The sequence below is a fragment of the Protomyctophum parallelum genome, assembly GCF_964188405.1.
Source record: "Protomyctophum parallelum genome assembly, chromosome: 7".
NCBI classification, from domain to species: domain Eukaryota; kingdom Metazoa; phylum Chordata; class Actinopteri; order Myctophiformes; family Myctophidae; genus Protomyctophum; species Protomyctophum parallelum.
The window spans coordinates 16,552,071-16,573,016 of record NC_139705.1 but is presented as its reverse complement, the minus strand read 5'-3'; the positions used below and the strand labels follow the sequence as shown (position 1 = coordinate 16,573,016).

The window sequence follows — 20,946 nt, the reverse complement described above, 5'->3', positions numbered from 1 at the left end:
AGAGGAAGTCGTTGAAGAAGGTATATGCTGTATATAATACTGTAGGACTAACTCTCTGAACGCTGTATTTAGATTGTAGAGTCAGGTGCACGTGTCTGACTTTGACTAAGTAGGCTTTGTTTAATGCCACGAATGACTTAAAGGACGACTTACTTCAACCATTTTCAACCCATCTAGTATCTTCAAATAATTGGTCCTCACCTATCCTTATTATAAAATGGAAAAATAAATGCTACTCTGTCTGTGTCTAATAGGAGACACTTCAGAAACCCGCCTACCAGTGACATCATCATTAGGCAGTTTTTTTTCTCTCCCAGGAATAGAAAGCCTGATGTTGCGTTCCACGGGCAGACGCAAAGATACAGTCTATCATTCATTGCCAATGGAAGCCAGCGACATGACGATGCAAAGACGCAATGATGCATGTATACTGTATAGCTGCTCCAAATGATACTCCCTCCCATTCGTCTTTGCGTCTAGGTTTCTAGTAGCTTGGATTCCCCATTGATGATGTCACTGGTAGGTGGTTTTGTGAACTGTCCACACTCCACAGCCCTCCTCTGAGACACAGACATTACAGTAAAACTATTTTACCATATTATAATAATGAACATTAGTGAGCACCAATTCTAGGCTGAAAATGGCTGAAGTCGTCCTTTAAAAGCAGTCACTTCATGTTAATTTGCTGTCTTACATGCATGTGGTAGAAGAAACTGTGTTTGAGCTATCGTCATTGTTGTGACATCACCGTGCTAGTGATAACGTGTTGTTGTTTATCACGTGCATAAAGTTTTAATTCACAAGGCTGTTTAGTGATTGGTTCCATTTGAATGAATCGTGCAAAAGGGTCTCTCATCGTGTTGCCATGAGGATGGAGATGGAGATGGGTGTTTTCTCTCATTACGTCCATCCTAGCTAACTTGCTGTCAGGGCTGGGCCGATATGACTTCAAATCAATATCACCATTATTTCAAACGTTGGCCTCGATCGTGATTACTATTCAAAGAAATAGTGAAAATAGCAGATCTGCAAGCACGTATATTGCCTATTTTCACTATTTACTTTTGCGCCACCCTTGTACAACAAAGTATAATACAGGGTTGTAAAGTGCTTGATCGGATTAAACGATTTAGTCTATCCTAATCTATTCCATGTTTCGTGTCAATTCGTTCATAAGAAAAATATAATAAAACAAAATAACTTATCTCGATCTCGATTATTCGGTTACAAGTCGGTTGTATTGGTTCTAAATATGGGTTTCAGTATATGTTTCCGTTAATTGCCCAGCCCTACTTGCTGCTGTGCTAATCCAACTCATGCTTTGCCCAGCAGAGGAGCAGGGAGTAGAGCAGGAGGTGGAGGAGGAGGTAGTAGAGGAGGAGGTTGCAGAGGAGGAGGTGGCAGAGGAGGAGGAGGTTCAAGAAGGTATTGCTTTGCTTTTGCTGCTTTGTTCACTAATGCTGTTCAAATTCAAATCTATTATTTCATACCGATGGTCAAAAGGCACATAATCTCTCGCAAGTACACAACACGCAACACGCAACACACACACACACACACACACACACACACACACACACACACACACACACACACACACACACACACACACACACACACACACACACACACACACACACACACACACACACACACACACACACACACACACACACTTTAGTGTTATCTCTAATGCATGCCAGAGCTAGGTAGCTCACGCTGAAGTGAGCAATCAGCTATTCTGCCAAGGTCTCATACAGTAGAGTAGAGTAGACAGTAGACAGACTGCTGGGTATTAATTACTCAGTCACATGTGTCAAGCCCCATCTTGCATTCAATTGCATTGTGACCTTGAATTGATTTTCACCTGAGATTGTGCATGTCTCAGAATGTGCAACATGACGTCATGCAACATCATCATTCATCAAGAAAATGTACTCAAGTGCTGCACTTGTGTACAATTTTGAGGTATCTTTTTTTTTTTTACTTTACTGGAGTATTTCCAATTTTCAATAATTTTACTTCTACTCCACTATATCTCAGAGACAAATATTGTACTTTTACTCAACTACAATTATTTGAAGAGTTACTGCTGATTTTGATGATTAATTATTACAAAAAATCATTAAAATCTACAAAGTAAATGCACTTTTTGAAAACATACATTAACCTCTCCGCCGCTTTATTTTGTAGACATTTTAGACATTTGAAAACATTCTGCATACGAGTACTTATGGAGTATTGATACTTTTACTTAAGTAAAACATGAGAGTAGGCCTACTTCTTCCATCACTTCTAAAAGGACACACCCGCACATTTCGACTGCCACTATTATAAATACACAACAGAGGTCATTGAAAGGGAAGACACAGCGTATTGATATCAATCAGTCAACGAGTCATTATTACAAAAGCTATCAGTCATCAGCAGGGAAATTGCACGGTGACATATCTCACTGTTCTCGTGGAATTCCTATTCCACCCCAGAGGCCCCGGAGGTAGAGGAGCCTGCGGCAGACGAGGAGGCAGCCGAAGAAGAAGTGAAGGAAGAAGAGCAGGGTGAAGGTATACTAGGGCTGTCACGATTACACATTTAAGCTGACGATTAATCCTCACACAAATAATTGCGATTAAAGATGGAGTGCCGTGATTTAGTTTTAACTTTTTCTGTTCATATTACTCTAATAGACCCCCAGGTGTGGTTAGAATAGGCTATTGAAATAGGTCTTCCCGGTGTAGTTTTGGTTTCTCAAAAGGCCCAATCGTGGCCCAATCGAAATAACAGTGATATAGTCACATCACAATATCATCTCCTCCCCCAACCCCTCCCCTTTTATAATACTTGTATAATGCTTCAGTTCAGGTGGATCACCACCCACCAGGCAAACCAGGCATACTTAATGAACTGGTAGGTGTGGCCACATAAAAACGTCATTTTAACACTTTCTGTACACTTTTGGAAATAAATAAATAAAAACAAAATCTTTCTCCTTGTATACTGTACATCATAGTGTCTGATGATCATGTTTTAGGGGTGAAAAAATCACGGCACTCCATATTTTTTTGCATTGAACAATGGAACGTTACAATTTAAAGGTTTCATGACATTCATTTTTATTTTTATTTTAGGTTTTATGACCTCAATTACACGCAAGACACCTGAGCAACCAGAGCACTTGTTTGAGCCTGAAAACCCCAGACCACAGAAAGTCTACTTAATGTTAAAAGTTCAGGTTTTTTGGGTCGAATTGAGCTCAGAAAACCTAAACACATTACAAATTACAAAAACAATTTTTATGTCACAATCACTTGAAGTATTTCTGTTTGCCTTTTAGGCTTTGTAAACACAAATTGCACAGGGCAGATATGACAAATATAGCTATAAATGCACCACGTCTCCGTGTCTACGTCTGTATAATCCACGTAACTTGTGAACCGTTCGCCCCACCAACTTCTAATTTGACACATGCCCACAGCGAGTGCAGGGCACTCTTGAGTCGGTGGAATACCGTTGTCCAGAACCAGCACAAAAGCCTCTGCCCGGGCTCTGGACAGGGCCCCTATAGATCTCAATATATGGAGCTGGCCTGTTCTGACATCACAATGCTGTTCTGACATCTGCATAGATTCCATTCAGTCATGCCTGACAAGGAACTCCATATATGGGCATATAAGGGATGCAGACATAATAACATGCATGCTTTTAGTAGGCCAGTGCCCAACGGGCACCGCTCTAGTAACTTAATAAATACACAAAGAAATCACAGACACATTTAAATAATTTTTTAGGTTTTTCTTTCCAAAAATGTTACAAAATGGCGGAAATAGTTGATCTACAAGCTCACATCACGTCACAAAGTGACGTGTTGTACACTTTCTGCTATTTTTGAAAAATGTTGACGAATCAACAGCAGGATAAAAGGATTACTGACAGTGTCGCTGACGAGACGAGAGAGTGCATGCCTGCGTCAGACAGACACTCAAATTATCTTCTGCACGTGTGCACGCTGCACTCTAGTCTGGAATGTGACAGTTCTGCACTTATATAACTCAGGCGGAGTCTATTTCCTAATTCCTATACCTGTACTCTGTATGTCTGTCTCTCGGTCTGTCTCTCTGTCTGTCTGTCTGTCTGTCTGTCTGTCTGTCCTACTACTAATCCCTCTTGCATTGTGTGAATTTGTGTCACTCACACTCTCTGTTTAGTCACAGTGGCTACACAGTCAGGATTCCCATCAGACTCCACCCAATAATGTGGTTAAGTGTGCTCTGAACTGGGATACAGATCAGTTAAAATGAGTCAGTATCGTTACCCGCTGCAGGCATCTCTCACCACCATACTGTGTGCACTTCTGATAAGACAACAGAAGGACACACAGGCACACACCTTATCATTGCTCTTGTGATCTTTCTCCTCTCATCATGTTCTCTGCTCTCTAGCATCTTATCTGTTTGCATTCCTGAAACACCAGCATTTACATACCAACACCATGGTCAATGCCCCCCCCCAAAACACACTACGCACATAGACAGTTGCACACACACACACACACACACACACACACACACACACACACACACACACACACACACACACACACACACACACACACACACACACACACTTAACATATTTATTTGTATTCACATTTTACAAGATACAGATACAGATACAGATCACGGGTACAGAAAGCATCGCCTTCTCCATATATGGCGACTGCCAATTATTGCAGACACTGAACAGAATTTTGCCGATGCCTTAGCTCTCGGCTTGGGCATGCCTGCAATCTGCAGGCCCCTCACGACTGATTTGTGGACATTACCGAGGCTTCCAAATATGAACACAAATAGTTTACATTTGTAGCCAAGCTGTATAATAGCATCCTTAAGACGCTGGTACTTAAGCACCTTGGTAAGGAATGCCTCTTCCAGACTGTGGTCAAATGTACATGCCACTTCCAAAATGGTCACTTCTCTACTGTCCTCATCAACAACAACAACAACAACCACACACACACAAACACACACACACAACTAAAGGGCCGTATACTATATCAATATCTATGGTATATCATTCACCAGTGTCAGTATGACTATACTTTGGTGTGGACTGTGGACTCTGCCATCCACTGGAGTTATGAGTTTTTAAAACAATATCTACAGTATGTTGCTTGCTTTGTTTCATTTCAGATGGAGGAGAGGAAGGAGAGGAGGGTGGAGGTAATACTGAGAGGAACACTTAACCCAACTGAACTAACCCATTTAACTGATTATATTGATCTAAGTTAATAAGATAACCGATTAATAGTCAATCCTTATTTTAGGCATATTGTCAACTCATTATAGGTGAAAGGTATCCAAAAATGTCAATAACAGGGACAGTATTTTCACTATTTTTGCATGACACCGACACGAATACTGCTTAAGTTGTTAATCAATTTGTTGATATATTAAAGATCGTAAAAAGAAATATTTATAAAAATCTAATAAAAATACATGCTTGATTATTCGAATAATCAAAAAAGAAAATAATGCATAGCTGCAAGTTTCAACCCTAGAATGATGTATCATGAACAGTTGAGGACTTGTTTGGTTTGGAATGGCTGTATACTGCCAGCCAGGTTCAACTTCACTCATCATCATTATAATCAGTCATGTGCACTGAGGCAGCACATGTCACGCTGCATGATTAACTGACTGTGTTTCTGTGTACAGCTCTGTGTAGAACACATAACAATTATTATTACAATGTGAGATTAATGTCATCTCTCTGTGAGTTGTGTTCTGTTGACTGGGATTTCCCACGTGCATGAAATCCTGTCTGTCTTATTCTTATCCGCAGAGGGAGAGGAAGAGGCTAAACCCAAGTTCAACAAGTACGTTGTGCACGTGCGCGCGCACAGCCGCACACACACACACACACACACACACACACACACACACACACACACACACACACACACACACACACACACACACACACACACACACACACACACACACACACACACACACACACACACACACACACACTAATATCACAATTATAATATTTAGGATTTAAAAAAATATAGCAAATACAGCAGATCTGCAATCTCACAGCGCATTGTGATGCATAAAGGGCGGATATGTTTTCTGTGACATGATGTGCCTGCCAACACTCTTCATTTACATACTGTCATCCACATCCACAGAGATTAACGACCGCCAGGCCGCACTATGTTTTCACAGTACATTCCCTTCTTCCTGTCTCTGTAGCACACACTCACATCATCCAATCAACGCCTCCTTTAAAAACATCAACCGGTCCTACAGTATACTGTATACTATATACTGTACTACTATACTGCATGTAAGTCATTGACTGGAGTCCCTCAGGGCAGGGCCCCCCTCATTCTTTTCCACACACACCATACTGCATCACTGAAAATAGCTGTACAAGTGAAATTGGAGCCAGGTGTGTGTCTTTTGTGTTTTCCATTCTTGGCCGTAGGCGCTCACTGCTCAGCTGACAAGATAAACTCAATAGGATGAAGGGAAAAAGTTAAAGTGTTCAAGTCTCTTTCAGCTTATTTCATACATACTGTATACTATACAGCGCATTGACATTAATTTCCTTTAATTTTACTGGCATTTTCGCAACCCCCATTTTTAACAGTTGTTATTTTTATTTTTTTTAATCCACAGGCCCATGCCCAACCTCATCCCACCAAAAATCCCGGATGGAGAAAAGGTGGATTTTGATGTGAGTACTACCAGACTACAGAGACCAATAAGCAGAGAGGCTGGCACCAACCTGCTCGTTGGGAGCAGTTGGAGGTTCAGTGTCTCGCTCAAGAACTCAGGGGGAGGGCAGCCCGGGATCCATGGGAACCTTCCGTTTCCCCAAGCAGCCGCCACCATCTACACGCTCACTCGCTTCACGACGCATTTCGAGCGTGTATATGTGCTACTTTTGAATACTTTAAATCAGCCTCATGTCTCTTATTGGGGTCAATCTAGAACTGACATTGATTCCATTGAGTCTAGTTGAGGGAGCCCCTGCACATACTGTACATGGGGCAGCAGCCCCAGTGCCAGAGACAACAGACTTATAGTGAACACCTAGCTGTTTCAACAGGACATCCACCGGAAGAGGATGGAGAAGGACCTGACGGAGCTGCAGACACTGATCGAGGCTCACTTTGTGAACAGGAAGAAGGAGGAAGAGGAGCTGATTAATCTCACTGACAGGATTGTGAGTGACGCGCACATGCGCACACACACACACACACGATCTGATATCAACAACACACATATATACTAGGGATGCACCAAAAGGGAAATTCTTGGCCGAAATCGAATACCGAATATCCGAATATGATTAATATTATAATTTATTTATTTACCATTGCTATTCATGGCCGTACCTTAAAGCTACCTGATTTGGCAAAATGAATGATTATGGCAAAACTTAACTTAAATAATCACTATTATGGGTCCATAAAACATGTTTTCAGCTCTTTTGAATGCATTCATTGCATACACTATTATTCAGTGATATATTTTCTGCCTATTCGGGCCGAAACCGAATAGGCCGAAAATGCATTTTTAGCCATTTTCTGTCAAATATTTTCTGTGGGCCGAATATTCGGTGCATCACTAATACATACAGTATATACATTTACATCCATCTGAGGATTGGGATTTGATCATAAAATTGAACGATGCATTCTGCAGGATAAGCGTCGTTCAGAGCGTGCGGAGCAGCACAGGATCCGCAGCGAAAAAGATAAAGAACGACAGAAACGTCTGGAGGTAACGTATGGCTGAACCAAGTTGCTGTATAATTAATGCATCAGTGTTTTCTGCACAGACTGAATGGCACCACCACCCCTACATGTTAATGACATAATCATGTCAAAATCCAAATATATCAGAGTAAAAAGTCCAAGATCATAATTACAATTGTCTGCATATACACTAGACACTATGCAGACTCCATTTCAGATAGGAAACTCATGTCAGTTAGAATGGGGTTAAAGGCTCCGCTCCGCTTATGGGATATATGTTCTCTGAATTTTGTCTAAGAAGCATGCTAAGCAAAATCATTAGCAATATAGGGTATACAAGAACAGGCACATATTAAGACAAGTTAATGAGATTAACTTGAGTCATGGAAACTTGAAACATACAACTTGAATGCATTTTAACATTCAATCTGTAGAGTAGCCGAGAACCGTATTTAAAGGATTCTGCTTTGTTGAGTATGGAGTATGGATGTGTGACGTAACGGTCAGCTGAGATGTGAATGACGAATAGGATGCTAGACTGATTGAGGCAATCAAGCTGACTGACAGCTGATTCCAGCTAAGGCATTCAGACTAACGTGCCCCTATATGAACAAATGCAGGCTCCATTTAAACAAGTGACTGCCAATATATGGGAGACAATATTAAAACAATATCTCTCACACACGCATCTCTAATCCCTCTTCTCCCTCCAGGACGACAGGACTCGCAAGGAGGAGGAGGCAGCCAAGAAGAGAGCGGACGACGACGCTAAGAAGAATAAAACTCTAACCAGCCTCCACTTTGGAGGCTACATGCAGAAGGTGGTGAGTATAGATACTAGGAGGAGAGCCCTTTGGAGGCTACATGTAGAAGGTGGTGAGTATAGATACTAGGAGGAGAGCCCTTTGGAGGCTACATGCAGAAGGTGGTGAGTATAGATACTAGGAGGAGAGCCCTTTGGAGGCTACATGCAGAAGGTGGTGAGTATAGATACTAGGAGGAGAGCCCTTTGGAGGCTACATGCAGAAGGTGGTGAGTATAGATACTAGGAGGAGAGCCCTTTGGAGGCTACATGCAGAAGGTGGTGAGTATAGATACTAGGAGGAGAGCCCCTTGGAGGCTACATGCAGAAGGTGGTGAGTATAGATACTAGGAGGAGAGCCCTTTGGAGGCTACACGCAGAAGGTGGTGAGTATAGATACTAGGAGGAGAGCCCTTTGGAGGCTACATGCAGAAGGTGGTGAGTATAGATACTAGGAGGAGAGCCCTTTGAAGGCTACATGTAGAAGGTGGTGCACTGGTGAGTATAGGAGAGCCCGTGAACACCCCTGGGACTTTTGCTACAAAATAAATATGTATACTTTCCGGTACAACAACGCACTTAGAAAATAACAGACTTTCAACTCAAATCGAATCACCTTTTGTATTTCCACAGTGACATTATAAATTATTATAAGCCTAATTTAGGCTGTAGACTGGACACAACCTCTATACCAGTGGTTTTCAACCCTTTTCATATCAAGGTCCATTCGTCATTAGAGCCACGGACCACCATTTGATGAGATTTAGCCTCTCAGACCTAAGACAAAAAAATATTTTGTTGTCGTTGGATAAGATTTTGTCCACAATTCCATATTGTATGTATTGATGTTGGTTACCATAGAAGAGATAACAGGCAAAAATTTATCGAAATAACAATTATTTTACATTCTTTGGCATAATTGTGTAGACTTCTTGTAAAGTAATGCAGATGTTTAACAATAATTTAACTCTTGAGAGTGTAAAATTAAACCAAATAAATGTCACGCTCTCAAAAGTTAAAGTTCAGTTGGTTACCAACTCTCCATCATTTAGCTGGGGACCACCTGGAACCCCCTCAAGGACCACTGGTTGAAAATCACTGCTCTATGACCCTCCTTCTCCCTCTTGTCACAGGCAGCGCAGCGGAGCGGAAAGAGGCAAACGGAGAGAGAGAAGAAGAAGAAGATACTGCACGACAGGCGTAAATGTCAGGAAATCGAGCACTTGAACCAGGAGTCAATCAAGTGAGTGGAGCCATGCAGCGCCAGTGATAAAATATTATTATTTATATATATATAAGGCTTTTGTGAGGGGCTCTTGCATCTGTTCTTTTTAAACGGGACTTGTACTTTGATGAAAATAACACTTGACTTCAAGTCAAGATATGATCGTCTGTGTCTGTTGTCCACAGGGACAAAGCCAAGGAGCTGTGGGAATGGCTGCACCAGCTAGAGGCTGAGAAGTTTGACTTACAGTACCATTTAACCAGACAGAAATATGAGGTCAGTATTACGTAAAATATACCACACAGTAGGTGGTCTAGGACCCCCAGGGTCAAGAGTTAGGGTCCGCCAAATGTTTGTGTGATGGGGAACATTAGCCGAAAATAGCAGAACTGCAAGTACACAAAGTACAGTGAAGTGCCACATACGATGTTGATTATCATTTTGTTTCTTTTGTGTTTCAGATAAATGTGCTCAGGAACCGTGTGAGCGACCACCAGAAAAAGTGAGAACATTTTCAATGCATCACTCAAAAATAAATAATACATTTTAGGAAGGAAAAGCCACCACGGCGGGTTTCATAAATTCTGCCCTCTTGCCACACACTCACATAGGTAGGTAGGGTGAGCAAAATGTCGGGGCACGGACAGGGCAGATAGTATTTCAGCAGGTATAAGCGGGGCAGCTGCCCGAGTTGCCCAATGGTGACTACGTAAGCTTCCGTTGCCACAATTGGCCCACACAGGCTAGACTTTTTGCAAATTAGCCTACACATTCTACTAAACCTTTACATCTACACAGGGGTTGACACCAAGGTCTCAGAGGCACTTGGCCCGTCAGGCAACAATTAGCCTACAGCTCATGTTCTACTTGCCCAAAGGTCATGCGCACTTGCCCGATAAGTAAATGATCCATTATAAAATGATAGATAAATCTGGATTACGTTCTGGGGCTGTGCGATAAAAAAAACGTCATACCTCAATTTTTATGCCTACAGTACCTACATAATCTGGACTTCACACCATATTTTTAAGAGTAGCAACAGTGAAAACAGCACATTATAGGTAAACAGTGCTCTTATGTTACATTCCACAGACCAGAAGACAGAGCACTCTGGCCACATAGAGGAGTTTTCAGACAGATATCTCATGTTGTGTAACTTGTGTTTATAGACGGTTGTGTCTCCTCCTCTCAAGCGAGCACTTGCCCGGTCGGGACACTTGAAAGCAAACTCCACCTGCCCGAAAGTGTTATTTACCTGGGCTGAAACCCTATAGTGTCAACTGTCAACACCTCTACAGACAGGCTAACCTACCAAGACCAATGAGTGTAGGCTACTGCTAGATACAGTATATGGGTCAGAGACTCACCTCATACTGGAGGTTGGGGGACATGATGTCATGATGGGGTTGGTTCATCAAGTTCTTGGTTTCCAGCTTTCTCCACTGTCTGTTGTTGCAGTCTTGGGTGGATGGATGGACATGTTGGCAGGTTGTGTGTCGCTCTCAGTCTCTGCCACTGTGCCATCCATATTGGTAGTAGCTAGTAGGTACTATAGTACAGGCAATCTAAGGTTTAACCTCAAACAAATTGCAACACAAACTCTTTCCACTTTTTTTGTTTCATCAATATGTTAGTAATAACATATCAAAAGTCCTAAGAAATCGGAGTAGGGGAACATAGTGAAAAATGCTGAAATAGATGATGTCACAATTCCCCATTGACGCCCATGTTAAAAATTGAATTATGGATGTTTTCTTGTCTGATGTCCAAACAAATGGTTCACTACTGTCCAGAATCAACCAGAATAAACATTATAAAGTTAAATTAATAAAGTATTATAATAATTATTATTATTACATTTATTATTATAATTATTATTACTACTAAAACTACATGTGGCATTCGCTTTTTTGATATCAGACCATTTACCTTTTTGCTTTACTAAACCACAAAATAGGAACCTTTGATGATTAATTATACCTGTCAGGTACACATTTACTGTGGACCACATCCAATATCAGGTGTGTGATTTTCAGATGTCAGAGGATGATAACCCAGCTGGGAATGGAACGGGAGAATTAGATCTGGATGAAGTAGCTCTCCTCTATGCACAGTTGATGGAGGGATTAGTATCTGCAGAGGTAGCTTGCAATGCTGATGTGTTGCTCAGAATCAAGGAACAACTCAAAAGCAAAACTGAATCCTTGAAATCCTCCAGCAGGACTGCTGCCCTGCATGTGGTTGCAGTACATGGATATGGTAGACATATTTCGAAAGTTTCTGAGAGGCGAACATACTGGAAATTGGGCATTGCACCTTGAGGCAATATCAGAAATGCTTCCTTACATCTGGGCACAATCTCTACACGAAATCCACTCAGATCTATGTGCAGCGAATGTGCAAGCTCCAGGGGGATCACCCAGACGTCTACCAGAAATTTGAAGAGGGATTCCACGTGGTCAGACGAAGTGATCGGCTATGGGCTGGCCTGTCTGTAGATTTAGCTATCGAACAGGTGCTCATGAGGAGTATGAAAACCAGTGGTGGCCTCACAAGAGGGCGAGGGATGCCAGAGCAGAAACGTTTGACATGGCTGCTCTCCATGCCAGCTTGTGCTGAAGTCAACATTGCAATGCAAGAGCTGACAGGGGTGAACCACAACACTGGTGAGCAGAACACAGACCTGACAGTTGCAAGACAAGCACGTGATATGGAGGACACACTCACAGTTCTGAAATATTTCCAAGAAAGGCATCCTTTCTGCTCTGATCCAAGCTTGCGCAGTATTTCAACTGGGGTCCACTTACATGGACACATGCAAGCGGTACGGCGAGTATGTGACAAAACACTATGGAGAGGCAGTTGTCGTGTTTGATGGTTATGAGGGCACATCCACCAAAGATATGACACACCACAGGCGAGCAGGTGGGAGGACTGGAGCAACCGTGACCATCGATGACTACTTGCCTCAGTTGCCTGTTACAATGCAAAAAGACGAGTTCCTTGCAAACAACAAGAACAAGCAGCAGTTCATCAATATGCTCACATGTCTGGAACATCAAATCTCTGAAACAGCAGCTGGGTCCCAGTGCCAATAACATTCTCTTCGTCCACGCAGTAGCTGGGTGTGACACTACCTCCCGGATTTATGGCATTGGAAAAGCAGCTCCCCTCAAAAAATCACAACCATCAATGACTTCCGTGAGCAAGCTACAGTGTTTGACAAACAGTCAGCTTCAACAGTAGAGGTTGTTTCAGCAGGAGAGAAGGCTTTGGTTTGGCTGTACAATGGGAAGTCTGGGGAGGGTCTTGACTCATTAAGATACAAGCGCTTTTGTGAGAAGGTGGCTACTAGCACATCTCATGTAAAGCCAGAGAGTCTGCCACCTACAGCTGCAGCAGCAAAGTATCACAGTCTCCGTGTGTACTACCAAGTGCAGCAGTGGAAGGGAACTGCATGTGAGCTCCTGCCGCAAGAATGGGGATGGGAAGAGAATGATGGGGGGCTTGTCCCTGTCCAGACGGACATACCTCCAGCTCCACAGGAACTGCTACGGGTCATCAGATGTACCTGCAAGACAGACTGCAGCAGCCTGAGGTGCACTTGCAAGAAGCATGGCATTGACGTGCAAACTGCAAAGACACAGGGTGTGCAAACACATGTCTGGTTGAAAGTGATGATGATGAAGTGTAAATATAATGACAACATTGCTTTTATAACTTTAAAGTTTTGTAATGTCCAATATGCATGTCTTTTACCTTTCATTGCATTCATAAACCATATTTCCGATTTTCTCTTGTGTGAAGATTGTCCCTTTTCTCTCACAAAATGCCTATAATATTAAGGATTTCCTTCTGCACAATCAATTTACTGCATTCAACAGATTTTCTAGGTAATTCTGGAAAGTATTTAACCTTTTCTTTGGACACCAGCTAAGAAAACTTCCATAAATCGATTTTTAACATGGGCGTCAATGGGGAATTGTGACATCATCTATTTCAGCATTTTTCACTATGTTCCCCTACTCCGATTTCTTAGGACTTTTGGTATGTTATTACTAACATATTGATGAAACAAAAAAAGTGGAAAGAGTTTGTGTTGCAATTTGTTTGAGGTTGACGGTCAACCTCAAACAAATTGCAACACAAACTCTTTCGTTGACGTTGACCCCCTTTTTTCTTAGATTGCCTGTACTACTATAACCTGACGCTGCCAGATCCAAGAAGCTTGCTACACAAAATTGTACTAGGTGCCCATTCCAAATGGTATGTGATGCTAAAAACATTTGGCCTCTCACAGTCACGGTCAACTTCTGGGAGGGTGTCTCGCGCTGCATCTACTGTAGATAGAAGGTCGTTTCCGTGGAAACGAAGCTGCGGCCAATTGGACAAAAATATCATACAAGGCTTCTTCTTCAGGCTCTTCTTCGCCTTCCACAAAAAATACCGTATACGTTCACATATTAGTGTGTAGGCTAAAAGCCTAGCTTTGTAGCTTTCATACGTAAAGATACTAAAATAAAAATGTTCGGGTTTCTTTGTTTACTTTACATAGCCTACCTGTAGTGTAGCCTAAATTAGGCTAATTAACCAACCATGCAGTCACTTGTCTTGAGACAGAGACGTTTCTGTCGTAAACTTGCAAAGTAGAAGTAGTTAGTAGTTAAAAGGTGGTACACCACGACGTCATAAATCCATAAAACAAACGTCCGTTCTGAAGTGTGTGTTATGTCACTCTTGTTGTCATTTCAGGACAGCCGGCGGCAGTTCAACGAGCGCGCGCTCACCGCGCTGCGTGAGTGTTGCCAGATTTTGCGAGAGAAACCACTATTTTGGCACCAACCAGTTGCTTCCTTTTGGCTGGTTTTACTAGACCTGACCGGGTGTTTCTCTTGCACTATCTGGCAACAATGGACAAGGCTACTGTGTGTGGGAGGATAGGATACACAGGATAAATGGCACATAGACATTTAGGCCTACTGTACATCAATGTTGTTAAATAATTTAACATTGAGGTAAATGCCTATGTGCAGTTGCCAAAACATAATGAATTAATTGGTATAGTAATTTGGTATGTTGCAGTGGTTCTCAAACAATTTGTATAATTGAAAAAATTATATATATATATTTATTTATTATTATAGGCCTATATGTTTTTTATACACAGCTCCCAGAAATTAGCCTATACATTGCTACTTTTATATCACCTAGTTATATTAATGGCATATTTGGGTAGTTCTGATTTAATTATTTGTCAGCCAACTGAGCCAAGTCTATTGCCTCTAATGTTTTCTTTAGGGTATTTATGATGTAATGTTTTGCCAGCCAAGTCTATGGACTTTGATGTTTGTTTAGGGTAGTAAATGACAACGAAATATAAATACTGCCCTCGCTGCGCCCTCACTTCACATGAGCGTCATAGGTTTACAGGTGTAAAATAGAGGGTGAAATTTGTGTTTGTGCAAGCTATATAAGCTATATAATCTAAATATTGTAACCGTGAGGTATAGCAATGAATGATTTAGTAATGAGCCCCTGAGGAAGGTCGAGGGACCGAAACGTTGCATTTTGGACAATAAATAAACACGTATCTGCAGTCTGCTGCTTTGTCGCCAACGCACCTGTTATTAGTAAGTCGAGTGTGCTGAGGTCTTCCCTTCAAAAAGTAATGAGCCCCTAACATCGACGTTCTGTTCAATCACCCCAATCTGAGCCTCAATTCCGAGAAAAACTCTGCTAAACATCGTGCTTATAATGGAAGTGGACGGCAGGGACCGACCGGTAAGCTACTACTCTCAGTAGATATTAGCGAGACCATTCTGAAAGAACAAAAACACCTTATCAGGTCAATCATGTAGGAATCAACATTAGGAAAAAACATGTCAATCACGTCATTGGCAGTCTAAAGTCCATAGACTTGGCTTGCAAAAAATTACATCATAACTACCCTAAGCAAACATTACATTCCATAGAATTGGCTGGCCTATGACGTAATTTCTAGCACCCCTCAAAAATGTATGTTCCCACTCGTGTCAATGTGATCAAGCGACACATCGACACAACTTTGACCTTTACTGACAGTCTTCAGACTGACATGACAGACTCTTGGCCTCTCTCCTTTCTCTTGTCACACTAAGGTGTTTCTCCTGTGTGGATACGATGGTGTGTCTTCAAGTAACCTATCTATCTGCCTGAAACTCTTGTCACAGTATTAGTTGAAAGGTGTTTCTCCTGTGTGGATACGATAGTGTGTCTTCAGGTTACCAAACGGACTGAAACTCTTGTCACAATGTTTACAACAGAATGGTGGCGTAGGTTCTGTTGGGGAATGGACAATGTATTTCTTCTCTCTGTTTCCCTATGGACAATGAATTTATCCTCTCTTCTGTCTCCTTGTGGACAATTATTTATCTTCTCTTTGACTCCCTATGTTTTCTATCTCCTTCTCTTACTGAGGAAAGCCACTTAAAACCTTTTGTCTGTTTGGAATGAAGAGGAATTCAAAAACATTTTAGAAAAGAATACATGCTGAGCAAATTAAGCTCTGATCTGACCTCACTCACAACACAACCGGTTGCCGTGCATGCCTGACTACACTGATTTGCGGAGGCTGCCACCCTTTCATATTTGGGCAAGAATGATGTCTGATGTACAAGCAGCACTTCACATTTAAACTGATACAAAATAATTTCCTAAGTGATATTGGTAACTTCAAATATTACCAAAGGTGGTGTACTGTACAGTACAGTACAGTAATATGAGACACACTAAATATCAATATTAGACCTACTCTACCTGATATGGGTAGCTAGGTTGGTATAATAGAGACCTAGAGAGAATATACTGCCCCTCTAAAAGTCGGACTCAAACTATATCATAATAAGCTTTAAATATCTGCCGGTACACAATGTGCTTTTAGTTTACATTCACTAGACTAGACGGTGTAGTATGTCCAACATACAGACACCGGCCGCCCTTCTACCAGTTGTTGTTGAGAGTAAGCCGTGACAGTTGTGCATTGACTGTGCTCTGCATGCCACTGTTCGTGTGCGTGCGTGTGTGCGTGCATGTTTCTTTATGTGGTAGTAGAGTATAACAGTTGTTATCTTTCTCATCATCAGTAATTCAATGACACTTGAGGCCAAAGCACTTCCTCCCCACATTTTCCCCCTGTCATTCTGCCACTCTTCAAAGGATCCCTCCAGACTATGACTAATGACTATACATATGTGTACGAGCATACAAGTATTATACAATTGTGTGTGTGTGTGTGTGTGTGTGTGTGTGTGTGTGTGTGTGTGTGTGTGTGTGTGTGTGTGTGTGTGTGTGTGTGTGTGTGTGTGTGTGTGTGTGTGTGTGTGTTATTTTTTGCCATGGCTGGCGGGGAAATCCGTAGTGGCCTCAAAATGTCACAAATGTTCATTCCCATTGTTCTGGGTTTGATCGCCGCAGAGTGCTGAGTGTGATCCTTTGGAAGTCATACTGTGGGAAAGTGTCTCTCTCTAGTTTCCGAGAATGAATCTCTGTGTATTTACACAGCTCCAAGAGGACCAAGAGAGCCCTGAGGAAATAAAACTCTCTGCTGACGGAGCAGATCAACCACCTGCCCCGCCCCAAAACAGCCATCGCCTCTCTTCCAAAGCTGTGTGTGTCTCACCACCACCATGCAGCTCCACCCTGGCATCACCTGCTGCTGCCCCGCCTTGCTGCCTCGCCTGCCCCAAACATGGGCTGCTTTCCAGACAGTTCCTCCTGCTATCATGCTCCCTTCTTCTGTCTGTCTTGTTGCAGTGGGCTCCTGCTCTGTACTTTAATTAAACCATATAACCGATTTGTTTCCCGTAAAGTGTGAGTGTAAATAAAAAAATATTTCAATTGACCTCGTGTACGTTAGCAGTGACTTCCCACCGACATTTTTCTGCTTGTACCTGTGTGTGTGTGTGTGTGTGGGGGGGGGGGGGAGGGGGGTATTTGTTTGTTTATGTAGTTGTTTATGTTTTATGAACATGTTTCAAACCTAAAGGCAGTCATATCATATCAGACATTGCATTACGGTCAAGTCATGCATGCAACCACCAACCAGACAGAGAAGCAGAGACAGACACCTTCCTGAAAACTCAAGCATTGACATGTCTATGTTTCAGACACAAATGTGCTCGCAGAGGGAACACCCAGAGGCCTCCACCCAATCACACACACCACAAATGATTAGGCATCTCACACACATACCGTGGCGTACACACACAAACGCACGGTCGCACGCACTCACACAGATGAGAACAAATGAGTCACTTTCATTTTGCTCTGGTGAAAGTTATATCGGTGATTCTCAGAACATTCTGTCTGCTACTAAAAAAAGGCATTCCAGTCTCCTAGTTTGAACGAACAACTGACAGTAGTTGGAACACAATTCCACAATTTTTAGAAAGTTCAAGATACTTGATCAGACCTGTGGTTGAACCACAATACATCGATTGGCATGCAGATCTATGGTGGTATGAAACTATTCTGATTCTTGGAAATGATTTGGCCTACCTCAGGGGTGAAACTTGAATGTCTAACCTGTGGTTAGACGCTTTGTAACTGCAATTTGTGGGAAGGCTGCACAAAAAGTATTTCACTGACTATTTTACACACAGAAAATATTATCACGTTTATTATTTAAGTAAAAGTATACTGCAATGTAGAAACACTCCGGACTGTTACAATTAAAAGTCTGGTAATCAAACCAAAATATACTTTAAGTACTAAAAGTAAAATTACTCATTATGCTCAGTGTACTTGAGTCAAGTTAAAGTAAAGTCAAGTTGAAATAGAAGACAATCCACCCCCGGGACACTGCGTTGTTCATTCATGTCACATCAGTCAGTGCTGTGTGGTTCTACAAACTTCCCACCTTCCTCCACAACATTCTTACATAACAACCAGGAAGGATGGATGACGGGTAAAATGCAGACGACACATTTTGCAGAAACCTCTTATATCCATATTTTAACTGTTTGTGTTCTTTTGCGAATTAACGGCCTGCTTGCTCACACTAAAGCGTCACACAAAAGCATCAAAAGTAGCAGATCTGCAAGCTCGAAACGCAGTGTGAACAAGCGACTCGTTTAGAGCTTGTCGATCTGCTACTTTTGCTATTTTTTTTATCCTAATACAGAGACTTACTGTATGTGCAAATATACTGTACAGTGATAAATAGCCCAAAAACCACAAACAAAACATGCATTAAAGAAAGGTGGCATTGTATCTGCATACCAACCACTTTGTCTTGAATATATGTATTGTCTCTGTCTCTACTACATGCAAGGTATTTTATGGGGTGCATACGTTGGCTAGACATATGAACAGTACAACAGGCATTAGTCCGACAACACCGTCGCTCCCAACATGCATGGCCGGGTACAACTAATCCGTGGCTCCCGACGTGTGGCAGGTTAAAACTAACCTGTGGCTTCCTGTGAGGTTAGGTTTAGGGTTTTGGGTAGGGTGTCAGACTAATGCCTGTCGGATCAAACACATTTTATAATAGTCAGAACTTAATAATAGAATGTTCTGTCCCACATTAACCCAGACAGGTGACTGGAGAGACAGAACGAAGACAACATATACACAGAGATGGTATGGGAAAAATGGCTTCTCACACATTTAATCAACATTAAAGAATAAAGGCACTGCCATGAAAAGAAACATTTCAGACATTATTTACAAGAACGCAGGTCAATGACAAAGGCAAAATCATGTCTAGAAAAGGTCACTAATTGCTTGTAAATTCATGCAAGAAAAACTGCTGAAAAACTGCTGATCCGAAAGCAGATGTTATTTCAGATACTTCTCATAGTACACAGATTTTGGCACGAATGAAAATGTAATACATTCAAGAGATATGCAACACACCTGTTTTCAACTGCCTTGGTTTCCAAGGAAAGAAAACGCCATTTTCACTTTTGCGATCATTTAAGATTAGGCCCAGATTATATAAATGTATACTGTGATATGCACATGAAAAGTCTGGTTATTGTACATTGTATATTCTACATATATGTTTAATGTTTTGGATCTTACAAGGAAACAGTGATACAGCATGCATACTCCAAATTTACATTCCAAACCTCCACTCCACCATCTGGGCATAGTTTGTCAGAACCTGCATGCCTGAGCAAGTCTCCAATCTATTATGCTTTTTATTGCTGAGGTCTCTCAGCAATAAAAAGCATTTATAGATTGGTACCGTACGTACTATATGTGTAACATTGTTACATTGTTTCACACAGTGTTCATTTGCTTTTATGATTTCCCCATAGAGTCACAAAAGATTAGAGTTCCATGCTCCCTGGTGACAAATTCTAACAATTAACGTCAAAAAACAAAAACAAAACAATGTTCAGTATATTCTTTCTGTCATTTATAGTTATGATAATCTTGAATGAGAATAATGCAATTAAATGGGGGGGGCACAAGAAGCAGTTTTAGTTCATTATAAAAACTAACATACATACAGAAATGGAATAATAAACAGCTCAATCAATGAATGATGCATACAGAAAAGGTAAGAAAAACTGTATTTCCATATACTATTATGCTACTACTATATTTTAGAAATTGAATATTTACAGTGCTGTTGTGTGTGGCAACATCCTAACTACAAGTTTTGCATTTTTCAAGACTTGCCGTTAATGCCAATGAACAGCTTACACACACACACACACACACACACACACACACACACACAAAAAAAACATTGATGTTCTCTTTAACTATGGGTTTACTTCTACGATCGCTGGGAAAAGGAAAGTAAAGACACATGACCTGTCTTTCTGAACCCCTACCCGAACCCACTGTATTTTAAACACGTAGCCTACTACTTATTTCCCTTTTTGGTTCGTTCATCCACTGGCTGCTATTGAAACCTAGACACCTCCGCCGATCCCTACTCTCCAACCTATTCAAGCATGTTTTATCGGCAGTCATTTGTGTGCCTTTCCATTGCATAGCCCAGGCTCGGCCCAGGCTCCATAAAGGTCTGGTTATTGTACATTGTATATTCTACATATATGTTTAATGTTTTGGATCTTACAATTTATGGAATCGCGCCTTACGATTTATGGAATCGCGCATTTCCCGTCAGTGTGTCGGGCACCAGTGTGT

General features: G+C 41.6%; 1 protein-coding gene across 1 annotated transcript; it reads left to right on the top strand.

Annotated features, from left to right (window-relative positions):
• Nucleotides 1–6,690: 6,690 nt before the first annotated feature.
• On the top strand, nucleotides 6,691–17,595 carry tnnt2a (troponin T type 2a (cardiac); the record flags this gene model as incomplete). The annotated part of the gene is made up of 8 exons (XM_083769276.1): nucleotides 6,691–6,744; nucleotides 7,120–7,236; nucleotides 7,719–7,796; nucleotides 8,485–8,595; nucleotides 9,707–9,816; nucleotides 9,984–10,074; nucleotides 10,260–10,300; nucleotides 17,338–17,595. The coding sequence occupies 8 exons, from the start codon at nucleotides 6,691–6,693 to the stop codon at nucleotides 17,369–17,371; spliced, it is 636 nt and encodes a 211-aa protein (XP_083625402.1). The 3' UTR covers nucleotides 17,372–17,595.
• Between the last annotated feature and the right edge of the window lie 3,351 nt (nucleotides 17,596–20,946).